At 39.7% G+C, this 12,238-nt stretch overlaps 1 protein-coding gene and 1 long non-coding RNA gene across 5 annotated transcripts; both read left to right on the top strand.

Annotated features, from left to right (window-relative positions):
- Positions 1-315: 315 nt before the first annotated feature.
- On the top strand, positions 316-6,269 carry LOC146719271 (serine/threonine-protein kinase pim-2-like). 4 transcript variants are annotated; one of them, XM_085462643.1, is made up of 5 exons: positions 316-566; positions 2,364-2,544; positions 2,631-2,801; positions 2,891-5,366; positions 5,538-6,269. In XM_085462643.1, the coding sequence occupies exons 1-4, from the start codon at positions 531-533 to the stop codon at positions 2,980-2,982; spliced, it is 480 nt and encodes a 159-aa protein (XP_085318769.1). In that variant the 5' UTR covers positions 316-530; the 3' UTR covers positions 2,983-5,366; positions 5,538-6,269. The 4 variants fall into 4 exon arrangements, with proteins under 4 accessions (XP_085318769.1, XP_085318786.1, XP_085318778.1 ...); XM_085462660.1 differs by lacking the exon at positions 316-566 and adding an exon at positions 1,236-1,402; XM_085462652.1 differs by lacking the exon at positions 316-566 and adding an exon at positions 1,589-2,034.
- A 3,280-nt stretch (positions 6,270-9,549) lies between these two features.
- On the top strand, positions 9,550-11,892 carry LOC146719270 (uncharacterized). Its single transcript, XR_014921288.1, has 2 exons — positions 9,550-11,367; positions 11,679-11,892. It is a non-coding gene; the product is annotated as an uncharacterized LOC146719270 (long non-coding RNA).
- The last annotated feature ends 346 nt before the right edge of the window (positions 11,893-12,238 follow it).

Genomic DNA, 12,238 nt, shown 5'->3' with positions numbered 1-12,238 from the left:
GCAATCAGAAAACAAAAATAAAAATAATGATGAGGAAAATGCAAATAGTTCGTCCAATCTGGGAATCACATCAGCTTTAAGTAAATCATGCTAGCTCACTGCATGTGACAATCCCACCACCTCCTAACAAGATTATGTTGCTGTCATTAGAAGGACCACATTGTGTGATTATTTCATCAAGTGTCTGAATAAAATTTGACCAACTAATTTAGTTTGTGTGGCTATTTCTGTGTGTATAGATTAATAAAATGATTAGGTTCCATTCAGTAATCCAAATCAAGTGAGTAAACTTTGGAAATAAATCAGGAGAGGATACATACACATTTCGGTAGTAGAACGACTTTTAGCAGCTATATCTTGAAGTAATCATTTTCTGTATGGCTTTATCATCTCACATAACTGTGGAGGACATTAGGCCCCTCTTTTAACAAAAGAAACTGTTTATTGGGCTTGATTGCTATTTAAAAGTCGGTGCTATAGTTCGGATATTTTTTCTTTTCTTGTTGCATTACACAGTTTTACTAAAGTAAATGACTCATTGTCTTGATACATGCTCAATCATCCAGGTAAGTACACTGAAAAAAAGGGATTGGCCAGCTCTTGGATTTACGTAAGCATCTTGCGTGTATTTAACACAATTGCCTCATGCTTTAAAGTTAAGTGTAACTACATAGTGTAGAAACTACATGATATGCAGAGAGGCTAGATTAAATTGTTTATATCATGTTCAAGTGAAGTAAGTCAATAATATATCAATGTTAAATCCCACGACCACGACACTGCACGGGTTTCAGACTCGCGCTCTTTAGATCGTGGTTTCAGGAAGGCATCCATCTCAGTCAAGTCGAGCAGCCACCTCTACTGTTTTTTACCAAAAAAAGTAAGTTGGGTGGTTGTTACATTAAAAAAGTCTAACTTGTAATTTGAACACAATAATTTCATGTTTCTATGAACGTAATTAAATCATGAAGAATCTGTACGAAATTCAACAACTTAATTTGTTCTTGTTGAGATGAGCTGATACAATCTAGTGAGAGTGGTTAGTTGCTGAACTCATGAAATTCACAAGATCGCACAAGATTTCAAACTGCAGGAGTTATAAGAGGCACTACACACGCACCACGTGCATGCTATTGCTATTGCTATTTATTGTGTATTATTACAAAACAAAACAATTCTGCATCAAATACAGGAAATCATAGCTTTCCTACATTTCCTAGATTGTTGGCATGGTGGTTAGTGCTGTTGCAAATGGTTGTTTGTTTCTATGTGATAGACTGGTCAGCTGTCCAGGGTGTACCGTGCCTTGTAACCTATCACTTCAGGGTTATTTCCCAGCCCTCCTGCAACCAGGATAAAGATAGAAGGATGGTAGTTGTTGAAGACCCATTCAATTTTTATGGTAACCAGGATCTAGACTTTGTTGAACATTATGTAATATGAAGACAGCATGTAGTATTTAAGTGACCAAGTAGTATTGGGGTAAAAGTTATTGAATACTGTTGAAATAAAATGACAAAATTGTGAAGGATTAAAATATTCCAAGAGCTCAACTTACTTCATCTGAACATGTTTCAATCGCATTTTATGAACACAAAATGCACAGGTTTATTGAATATGAAAAAGTTGTGTTGATTTAACTCAGTTGTTTAAGTTTCTGGTTTGTAAAAATGCTGCAGCTTCAGTGGTGTGGAACTGGTTTAGCTTTCGTCCGTCAGATACACAACAAAGCACAATTTTTGGTAGCGCATGCTAGCAGGCCGTCGTTATTACCGTGTTGTATGGAAAATACGGCACACTTAAAATCAACCCTTTGAATTTTCTGAAACTCGACAGAGCCCCTTATAATCCCGTGCGCCTTATGTATGAACTCTGGTTGTGTTTACTGACCTCGAAACGGTTTTATGTGCACGGCGACTTTGCTAAGCTACAAAGCCGCACCGCTCGATGGATTGTCGGAGCATTACGGCTATCGTAGGCAGGCGCCTCGCGGAGTGATACGTACTGCACCTCAACATGATATTACCGTATTGTGTGTGTATAACCTCTTTTTAAGTTTTGTGGATATTATACATGGTTATGCTGAGGATATGTCGGCCAGTTTCCACTGGAAATGCCTTTTGGTTAAACTGTCAGCGAGGAATTTGCACTGTTACATTTTTATATAACTTTAATGGACATAAAAAAACAGCTGCTTGTTTAAGTGAAAATATATTGATGGGGTTTTTTGCACTAATAAAGTTGTGGAGTTGTAAAGTATTTTGTCTAGTGTCAGTTATATCGTCAGTTATATCGTTATCGCAACTTTTCAAATGTATATCGTGATGAATATTTTTGGTCATATCGCCCTGCTCTATTTCCAGGTCATTCTGAAGCAGCTGGTTGATGCTGCGAAGCACCTGGAGGATAAACACATCTTTCACCGGGACATCAAGAGTGAGAACATTCTGATTGAGACCGGCTCAGATGTACCGCGTGTTCGTATCATCGACTTTGGACTCAGCTGCTTTTTTAAGGAGCGGTCGCAGTACCGCCTCTTCTATGGTAACATATTCTGCTCTTGCTCTTCACAGATGTCACAGTTTTCGCCTTTTGTTTTAGAAGAAATTGCAATTGTGTCTGTTTATTAGGTACAGAAATTTACTCCCCTCCCGAGTGGTACGGGCGCAGTTGCTACAGGTGTGGACCCACCACGGTATGGCAAATGGGAGTGGTTCTGTACGAAGCGCTTCATGCGGGGGACTTTGACACCACGAGCTTCCTCAAAAAGCGCCTGAAATTCAAAAGACATCTGTCCAAAAGTAAGAAAACGTCACACTTCAAGACTGACTGATGGCTTGGACCACTGGAACTATCATCTTCATGTTTTTTCTCTTTCCTTTCTTTCCAGACTGCCGGGATTTCTTGGACGCGTGTTTAACCAAAGTCCCGGAGACGCGGCCGACGCTGGAGGACCTACAGCATCACACTTGGCTGAGATAAGCCTATCACACACACACACAAACGCACACAATTCAGACGTTATCATTTATGTGTGATGTATGAATTACCTTTCTTTTTTTCAGGAAAAAATTTTTTTAATTGGCCCACTTTAAATTTCAGTGTTTTGGAATTCCTGTAACCCCCCCAGCCATCCCAGGAAAGGGGATCTCTCTTTGAATGGGCTTTCCCGAGGTTTCTTCCCGTCAATCTGGCCCCCCCAGGGGAGTTTTTCCTCGTCTTCATAGAGAGCTTGGGCTGGCTCAGGAGCTCCATCAAAACTGTCTTTATTTAATTACTCAAATGTAATCATATACTTTAAAGTAATCAAATAAAAAACAGTAAAAATCTAAGACTTGAAGTAAACTTCCATTAAAATAAAACTTGTTTAATTCATCTTTGCTGAGGATACTGTGTTATTACTATTTCAAGGATTACTGGTACCCATCCCTACCCATCACTAGGGAACAGAACAAACCAGACATCAATTACAACAAAAATGACACTGACCCAGCCAGCATGACTCGTCTGCCTTCAGAAATGTTTAGCAATATTACAAACTGGGTGATATGCCTTAAAGTAGCTTGTCATGTGTTCAGCATTGTCACAGGCTACATTTTAATTAAAACCACAATCTAGTAATGTTCTGTCTTTAACCTTCCTAATTTGTTTTTTGTCCTAACCTAACACTAAACTGCCAGTGAAAACAAAAGTTACATAAATAAAGAAAATTACGGTCTCACACAGGAGTCAAACCCTAGTTTCTAAATGATGTCAGTAATAGGAAATTCTATCTTTAAAAAAAACCAAATTGTTACACCACTTTGTCAGCCTCGCTGGCGTCAAGAATCATTAGTATGATGCTAAAGCTTTAGTAGAAGTTGCACATCAGTTGGTGTCCCCGCCCCTTATCCCCCTTAAAATCCTAACTTGAAGATGCAGAATTTGCTTCCTAGTAATATGGATGTCATTCATGAAGGTAATACCCAAGCAAATAGCAATTTTATTATGATCTGTGCTGCAGTTGTAAGACCGGGCACTCGAATCTTTCCTAAAACCCTCTCCCCACTCCCTACTGACATTGTCGTGATGTTACTGCTTTCTCACTGCAGTCATGCAATTTATTCTATAAAAAGCTCTTACGGTGTGTTCACACCGAACGCGATAGACGCGAACAGAGCGTCAGGTTTAATTGTAAAGTCAATGGAAAAGCGCGATGACCCGCGATTGCGGCTCCCGCGAAAATTCGGAAGCAGATTTGTGTCGCCAAAACGCCAAAACGCCTGAAACGCGCGTCAGTCTAGCGCGTTTGGAGCGTTTGACTCGCGAATAAAACCACGCGCGTGAGTTTTTGTGTTGCATTTTGTGCATACGCGCGTTACGCGTCTACCTGGAGTTGGAAAAATCTGAACTCCAGCGTCAAATCGTGCCGCGACAACCAATCAGGAGCCTGGTGACGTGGCTGTGACCTAGGTCAAAGGGGCAGATCCAGCCAAACCCCTTCATTCTTCAATGGAAGGAAGGCTAATCAACGCCGTAGCAAACAACCTGGAGCTGCACGACACCAGCTGCTTTCTGGACCGAGACAGGAATATAAAGGACCGAGCTTGGAGGAAGATATGTGAAGGGCAACCTGGTTCATTCATTTCTCTTAAGTTTTCTCTTAAGTTTTCGCTGACCCGGGGAAGCCGCACAAAAGCTAGCAAGCCACCGCTATTTTCCCACTGACGTACAAATACCGTTCTGCTTTCATGCATGTTGTCATATAGGAATATATTTTCTTTATTAATAAGCAGCACACAGTGGTCCCGCTGTCACTGCTTCGCTTTTCCGCTGATTTTCTTTTTCTTTTCTTTTTTTTGCACCGTACAGCATTGCATTCTGCAGCCTGATTGACAAATCTGCTCCGTGTCGTGTCTCCTGCGCTTGCCAAATTTATCATGTTTGGTTTTGATAACCATCACGTCCAATAGAAAAAACAGCACAAAAACACCCATAACTATGAGCCTCATTCGGAAATAGACACCTGCACCGCGAGGGGAAAGGGCGCACGAAAGTGGCGGGCAGATGAAGACAAAACGCGGCATAATAATACTTTTACGTTTTGCAATCTACAAAGGTTTGCACTTTGAGAATCAATTGTGAGAACTGTGACCAATGTTCATGTGTGTGGGGAAAACAGTGTATAAAGTGCGTGGCCAGGGGCTAGTTATTCTGAGAACCCCTGCTGCAATAAAGGAGGGACCACTGTATATACTTTCTCTGATTATATTCAACCTGTTAGCATTTAATACTGTATTGATAGAGCCAACTGATTCTGCAGCAGAGCATCCCCTGTTGCTTCTCCTGGCTCCCCAGTCCCTGAGCTCCTGCTGCTGCACCCACAGGTATGTACAGCAAGCACTGATACCTTTTTAGTCGGTGGGATTGCCTTGTGATCACCTTTACTAAATATCTACAACCAATCTGATTATATCCTGTTTTTGTTTTTTTTCACTGTTGAAATTAAAATCTAGTAGCAGTCTTCTCATTTCTTTGTGTTTTGTGCTGTTTTACAGGCCCACAGAGGAGGACGGCTCCAAGGCAGATGAGGGACGGGTCCCAGGACGGTCCATCGGCGGTGGAGCTGGCCATCCTGGAGTCCCTGAAGAGACCACACCAGTCTCCAATGGAGCATTTCCTCCTCAGCCTTGTTCCTGCTCTGGAGAGCAGCTGGTCCTTTTTATTCCTGTCTCTCTGTAAATACTTATATTTTATATATTTATGTTTAATGTTTTTCTGTTTGAGAATTTTAATATTATTTCAAATAAATTTTTATAATGACTAATGTCTCAGTTCTACTACACAGCAAATGTTGGCACACAACTTGACACATGTAGAAGTTATTTCATATTATACTAATGACAAAATATACTAATACAGTGGGATGCAAAAGTTTGGGCAACCTTGTTAATAGACATTATTTTCCTGTATAAATCGTTGGTTGTTACAATAAAAAATGTCAGTTAAATATCATACAGGAGACTCACAGTGATATTTGAGAAGTGAAAAGAAGTTTACTGGATTTACAGAAAGTGTGCAATAATTGTTTAAACAAAATCAAGCAGGTGCATAAATTTGGGCACCACAAAAAAGAAATGCAATAAATATTTAGTGTATATCAAAGTGTGTGTCTCCTATATGATATATGGGGTGCCTTTGTCTGGACGTGCTTCCCATCCAGAGCTGCACAGCACAGAGGAAAGTTCCAGCGCTCCTGGAATCCCTCTGTGATGGACCGCCAGTCTCCAGGTGAAGGCGCAGCCATGAAGTCGTCCACTAGAAAGTCCCAGATGGCTGTCGCTATTTTCGACGTCGCAAACATTTTCTTAAAACCCTACCTCTGTCTGGAACTTTATACCATATTTTCTCTCGTTTTGGTGGCTTTAATTTTACTTTAAATTGTAATTACAATGTTGAGAAACTCCCTGTAAAGCTTTCATCCTTCCATAAGCAGGTCCTCTTAGCGTGGACCCTCATTTATAAACACAACTTCTCACCTCACAAATACCTCATCTGGAACAACAGAGAGATTTTATAGAAATCTAAATCACTTTTCCTGGAAACTTGGCTCCAAAATGGGATCCTATTGGTGGCTCAGCTGGTTAGTAAAGAGGGACAACTACTTACTTACAACGACTTTATTGCACTATATAATTTTCCAATCAGTGTTCAGGAATTCTCAATGGTGCTTGGTGCCATACCCTCAGGGACTTTAATGTTATATAAAAACACTGACAGCTCGATCTCTACCTCAGTCACTCTCCCTGATCCAGCTGAGTCACCAATAGGAAAAATCTGCTTTTCACAGGAACTTGGTAACAGCAATAAGAGAATACGTAGTTTATTCCAAGAAGATATCGTCTCTCTCCCATATATAATATCTTATTGGAACCGATATGTTCCAGATATCAAGTGGAAGATAGTCTGGATGGTCCCCCATAAATATTTGATTGTAAATAAGGTGAAAGAAGTCTCTTTTAAAATTCGACATAAATGTTATCCAGCCAGTCACTACATGGCCAAATTTAAAAGGGACATAAATACTAATTGTACTTTCTGTGGGGATCATCCAGAAACTGTGACACATCTTTTTTGGTACTGTTCTTTTACACAGAGATTCTGGAAGGAATTTAGCAGCTTTGTTATTGTCCATATTTTAAGGGAGTTTTCTTTACGATGGGAAAATGTTTTATTCTGTTTCTTTAAGTTCCCCAAGAAGTATGAGAAATGTTTTTTTATGATAAATTTCTTAATACTTTTAGCTAAATTTTTGATCCATAAATGTAAGTTTACTAACAAAACACCATATTTCTGTCATTATTTTAAGGATGTGCACATGCACATACAATCAATATCAGACTGCACCAACAAAAAGGCTCAAAACAATATATGTATGTGAATTTTTGCGTGTATTCTTATAATTGTTACCTTTTTCTTTTACCCTTGGCTTTTATATTTATTTACGTATTTAAATATGATTTTTTTTAAAGTAATGCTGCGAGATGGACAGTTAAATAAAGGTTTCATTGAATAAAAAAAAGATTTAAAGATGACTGGTGGCGGAAGCAGAGCACAGACTGTCTGTGAGAATCTATCGCCATCGTGTGGTGCAGAGATATATTGCCATTGAATTTAGACAACGAAAGCTTGGCTCACAGAGCAGCTGCAACAAAAAACATTAAATAGCAACATGATATATTATATTATATTATATTATATTATATTATATTATAGTGCAAACAGTGCAGGCTTCAGCTCTGGGGAAGAAGCTGTTCCTCAGTTTGGGTGGATTCCGTCACTCACAGCGTTGTTAGCCCTCTTGTGCGTGCAGACTGCAACCCCCCCACTGTGCTTTGCCCTGATATCTGCAGTGTGAGGTTGGATCGCTCATTTTCATCCTCACACTGATGCCACTTATTTCGGTCTTTGTTTGACATAAAAGGGCATATTTGTCACTTTATTGCAACTATATTTGCACTCTTGAGCTCCTTCATTCACTGACTGATCATAAAGTTATTACTTGCGTTATGTATTCATCCTTTTGAACATAATTAATGAAGCCACATGTAATCACTAAAATTTGTATTTTGGGTACAATAAGAGAGTTTCGGATGTAACGCTGTTTTGTTTTGTTTAAATTTCACCAACTTGCTGATGCCCACGGTTGTGAGTGCGGCTTCTTACTGTACATGAGTGGATGGTTGTAAATCACATCACAGATGCCAAAAACCTCTCAAACCAAGCCCCCTTGCCGGTGATGCTGTGCGCAACCTCGTGACAACCACATCACTGATACTAACTCCTGAGCTGACCGTATGTTAACATGCGCCACAAATAAGGGTCATATTTGGATTTAAAACAGTCACCGAGAAGCTTCCACTGAATGCTGCTTTCCCCTGCATGACACTGAAATCATTAACACATACTAACCCTCCATACCCTGTAGGAAACTCACTTCCTTGGAATAACATTTCAACAGGGAAAGAGTTGAGAGCAAATGTCCTTCTCTTGAACCTTCTGTCAGTCAGACAAGTGTAGCTTGAGCTTTTGTTTGCACAGGACAGGATTAACAATGGCGACATAAACGAGCTAAGGAAGCATAGAAACTGCAGAAAGGGCGTATGGCTCCTGTGTCAGTGAATCCAAACTACCTCTATGTTTGAACAATCCAGTTACACAGCTCAAGAAAATATTACTCTGACAGAAGGAAAAGGCAGTATGTGTCTCAGTAGTACTAAAAAGCTATTATATCAAAACGTAAAGGGAAAACAGTTTGATGAGCTGTATAGTGAACTGAAACTGAAACAAAACGAAGCCTATCATTAGGAATACTGACTTTTTACAGCTTCAGTTCTTTTTTCACTCAGTAGGTGGCAGCAAACTACAAACAATGGTTGCATTTTACACTCATCCGTTTTCATTAGAGGCAGAAGCCAGAAGCACATCCAGGTTTAGGTCTGCTGCTTGGTGCTACACAGAAACAGGCTGAACAGACTGAAACTCACATGAATTTGGACGAATCGAAGTAAGAATGTCACTTCTGCTCAATTGAATTGATTATCATGACCCTCACTAAGAGCCACTTAATAAGTTAGGAGTAATGTGCCAAAGTAGTATAAATATTTGAACTTTTGGCAAATCCAGCAGGTTAATGAAGTGATTTCACATCATGTGTTCAAACGGCTTGTCAGTTTTTAATATATCCCATGTGTGCATACTTAAGCTTTAAAAAAATACAGTCCAATGACCTGATAGATGTTTGCTGAACATTGTGGTTTACATCAGCACTTAAACTAAAACATAAAGAACCTGTTTTGTGCGGGCTGTTCGATACCATGAAGCAAGACCTCTGAACATCTCAGTTTTTACACACACACACACACACACACACACACACACACACACACACACACACACACACACACACACACACAACAGGAGTTATAAGGTTAATGGGCATCCAGTCAGTTAGCTAGTAAGTACTTTGGGTTTAATATTGACTCCAAATCTCCCGAACACTATGTCGATTTGAGAATGCAAGACCGAAACAGCGAGACCAAGACCGAGACCAAAGTCAGTCGAGACCAAGACCACGTAAAAGTGGTCTCGAGACCAAGACCAGTCTCGAGACATCCAACTCTAGATAATATCTCTTGGGTGGTATGGGAACTCCTTGGTGTTCCCCTGGACAAGCTGGAGGAGGCAGCTAGGGCAGGGGTGGGCATTCTCAGTCCACGAGGGCCGGTGTCCCTGCAGGTTTTAGATCTCACCTTGGGTCAACACACCTGAATCACATGATTAGTTCGTTACCAGGCCTCTGAAGAACTTCAGGACAGGTTGAGGAGCTAATTTAGCCGTTTAAATCAGCTGTGTTGGTTCGAGGACACATCTAAAACCTGCAGGGACACCGGCCCTCGAAGCCTGGAGTTGCCCACCCCTGAGCTAGGGAGAGGGAGGTCTGGGCTTTTCTGCTTAGGTTGCTACCCGGCCCCAGAGAATCTGAAGAAAATGGATGGATGTATAGATGTTCCAGGTGTGTCGCCATGTGGGGAAAAATGCTTCAACACATGGTTGGGTTGGTAGTGTACCGGGGGCTTCTATTTAGGACTACGCTTCCTCCTCACCATCACTCAGCAATCATGTTTTCCCAACTGCTCGGGAAAATCCGATGGAAGAGAACTGACGGGGCCTCCGGAGCTACAAACAAGCTACATTTATAACAAGTATAGTTATTAGTAAAGTAGGCCAAGGGGTAACTAAACATCTGAGCAGGAAAGAGTAGGAGAGACAGGTGAAGAGCTAATGCTAAGCTAGCGAATCCCTAAAGACACAGTGACTGAACACTGTAAATATAATTAGTGGGTGATTCAACAGAGTGTGCTTTGGATAAAGCGCAGGAAGATTACACTATGAAATAAGACGTTATCTATAAGTTTTTAATTAAATTGGCTACACAGATAAGCAATGCAAAAATACCACTGTAAGATAGAACAGGAAGTGATACTCCAGACTGAGACAACACCAAGAAGTATTTTGAAATGACCTTGAGCAAGATACTGAACTCTGAGTCGCTATTGATAAATTTGTGCAAATGTGTGTCTGGTACTTAAGTATAAGAAAGAGCATTTACATGAATGTTTGTGCGACTGGCTAATAAGAATTTTGAGTGCTCAATTAGAGCACAAAAACACTGTATAAGTGCCAGTCTACTTGCCGTTTTTCTGCACCACCTTTAGTTTCCAAACCTACTACTGCACCCATTTGTGCTTAAAGGTTGAGAGGTTTTCAAAATTCAAACAAAATGTAACTGTACTATGAAGCTGTCTCCTCCTCAAATAATAATTATATAAATAGAAAAAGTTGGGACAAGCACAAAAACCTGGAATCCTGTTAACAAACAAGCAGAAAAACCAACGTCACTGGGGTAAAACGTGTTTGAAGATCAAATATGTACACAAAACTGACATTGGGTGATGCAAAATGGAGGGAAGAGGAAGCAATTTCTGTTTGGTATTATTGTCTATAGATAATAATATGCTTCAGAATATCATAACCACGAGAGCATGCTTATTTAATTATCTGCTTTGTGTGCTGAAGACCTTAAATTCTTTCAACCTATCTGCTCAGCCCCCGGCTTACTTTTCTACCTCCACTAGTTTCACAGAACAATCATGGAGACTAGTAAACACCAACATAGATATAGTACATCAAACTGTTCATCAAACTCAGATGTTCATGTGGTGTCTTAAAGAAATGCAGCAGCGTTTAAAGATTTCTCTCTGTTTGTTGTTTGACAGGCTCAAATGTGCCCATACCTGTGCAAAGGAACAAGTTGTTCTAGAAAAAGTAAGTAAATAAGCTCGGATGTTTTCGAATTTTGTTTACTTCATTATAATAGAAAATCATGTTCCTATACATTTATTTTACCAATTAAAGCTTTGTCAGGATAACTTTAGTGGAAACATTTGGTTTAAAACAAAAAACAATGAAATGTCATATATTTTAATTGATCAGGGTCAGAAGCATGTAGCTGGGATGAGTGAAAGGCATATAAACCAGAACACCAGACGAACACATCTCCTCAATTTACAGCCTGTGTTTGTGATTTTTTTGTGCAGATACTACATATGTGTAACATCTTCTTTCTGTTTCCACAGACAACCAAGAGATGGGAGAGATTGATGCAGCTTGAATTTTATGCTTTTCAAATTTGCCTGAAATAGCTTTGTTTAAAATGAGAAATGAAAATGTATCATTGTCTATACTTTTCACCTGTCCGTTGACTTAATCCCAATCACGCTTGTGTAATTGCTAGTCAGCTGTATGAAATACTAAAAAATGAACAAAAATAAACATTCATTTTCATTTCTAGTAAGTTTGTTTCTTTATTCCACAAATCCTACAAGTCTACAGGTCAAAAATACACATTTAACAAGTAAAGATATGAACTCAGTCTTGTACTAGTATTTTCCTGACAAAAAGATATAAAACCAAAGGTTAATCTACTTAAGTAACAGTCAAACAGAGTGGAAATGGCTTTCAGTGAGAAAAACAATATTATTTTCCCAGTATTACTCTCCTCAAAGTAAGAGTAAGGCCAGTCAAAAGAGTAAGTGAAATGCACACCGCCTTCGCTCCATGTTGCTTTACTGTTGACTGAACTGCTAACTTGGGGTTTGCTCTCTCTGTTAGTACAAGAATTAATAATTGATCAACA

Source organism: Copadichromis virginalis, linkage group LG1 (assembly GCF_057382275.1).
Source record: "Copadichromis virginalis isolate Kocher_CV1m ecotype Utaka linkage group LG1, C_Virginalis_male_GT1.1, whole genome shotgun sequence".
Lineage (NCBI taxonomy): Eukaryota > Metazoa > Chordata > Actinopteri > Cichliformes > Cichlidae > Copadichromis > Copadichromis virginalis.
This window is presented reverse-complemented; position numbering and strand designations above follow the sequence as displayed.

Coding starts and splice junctions, on each gene's coding strand:
- LOC146719271 (XM_085462636.1), top strand. CDS start 2,313: ATGTATATCGTGATGAATATTTTTGGTCATATCGCCCTGCTCTATTTC. Junction 2,545..2,630: donor GCAGTACCGCCTCTTCTATG/GTAACATATTCT, acceptor TCTGTTTATTAG/GTACAGAAATTTACTCCCCT. Junction 2,802..2,890: donor CAAAAGACATCTGTCCAAAA/GTAAGAAAACGT, acceptor CTTTCTTTCCAG/ACTGCCGGGATTTCTTGGAC.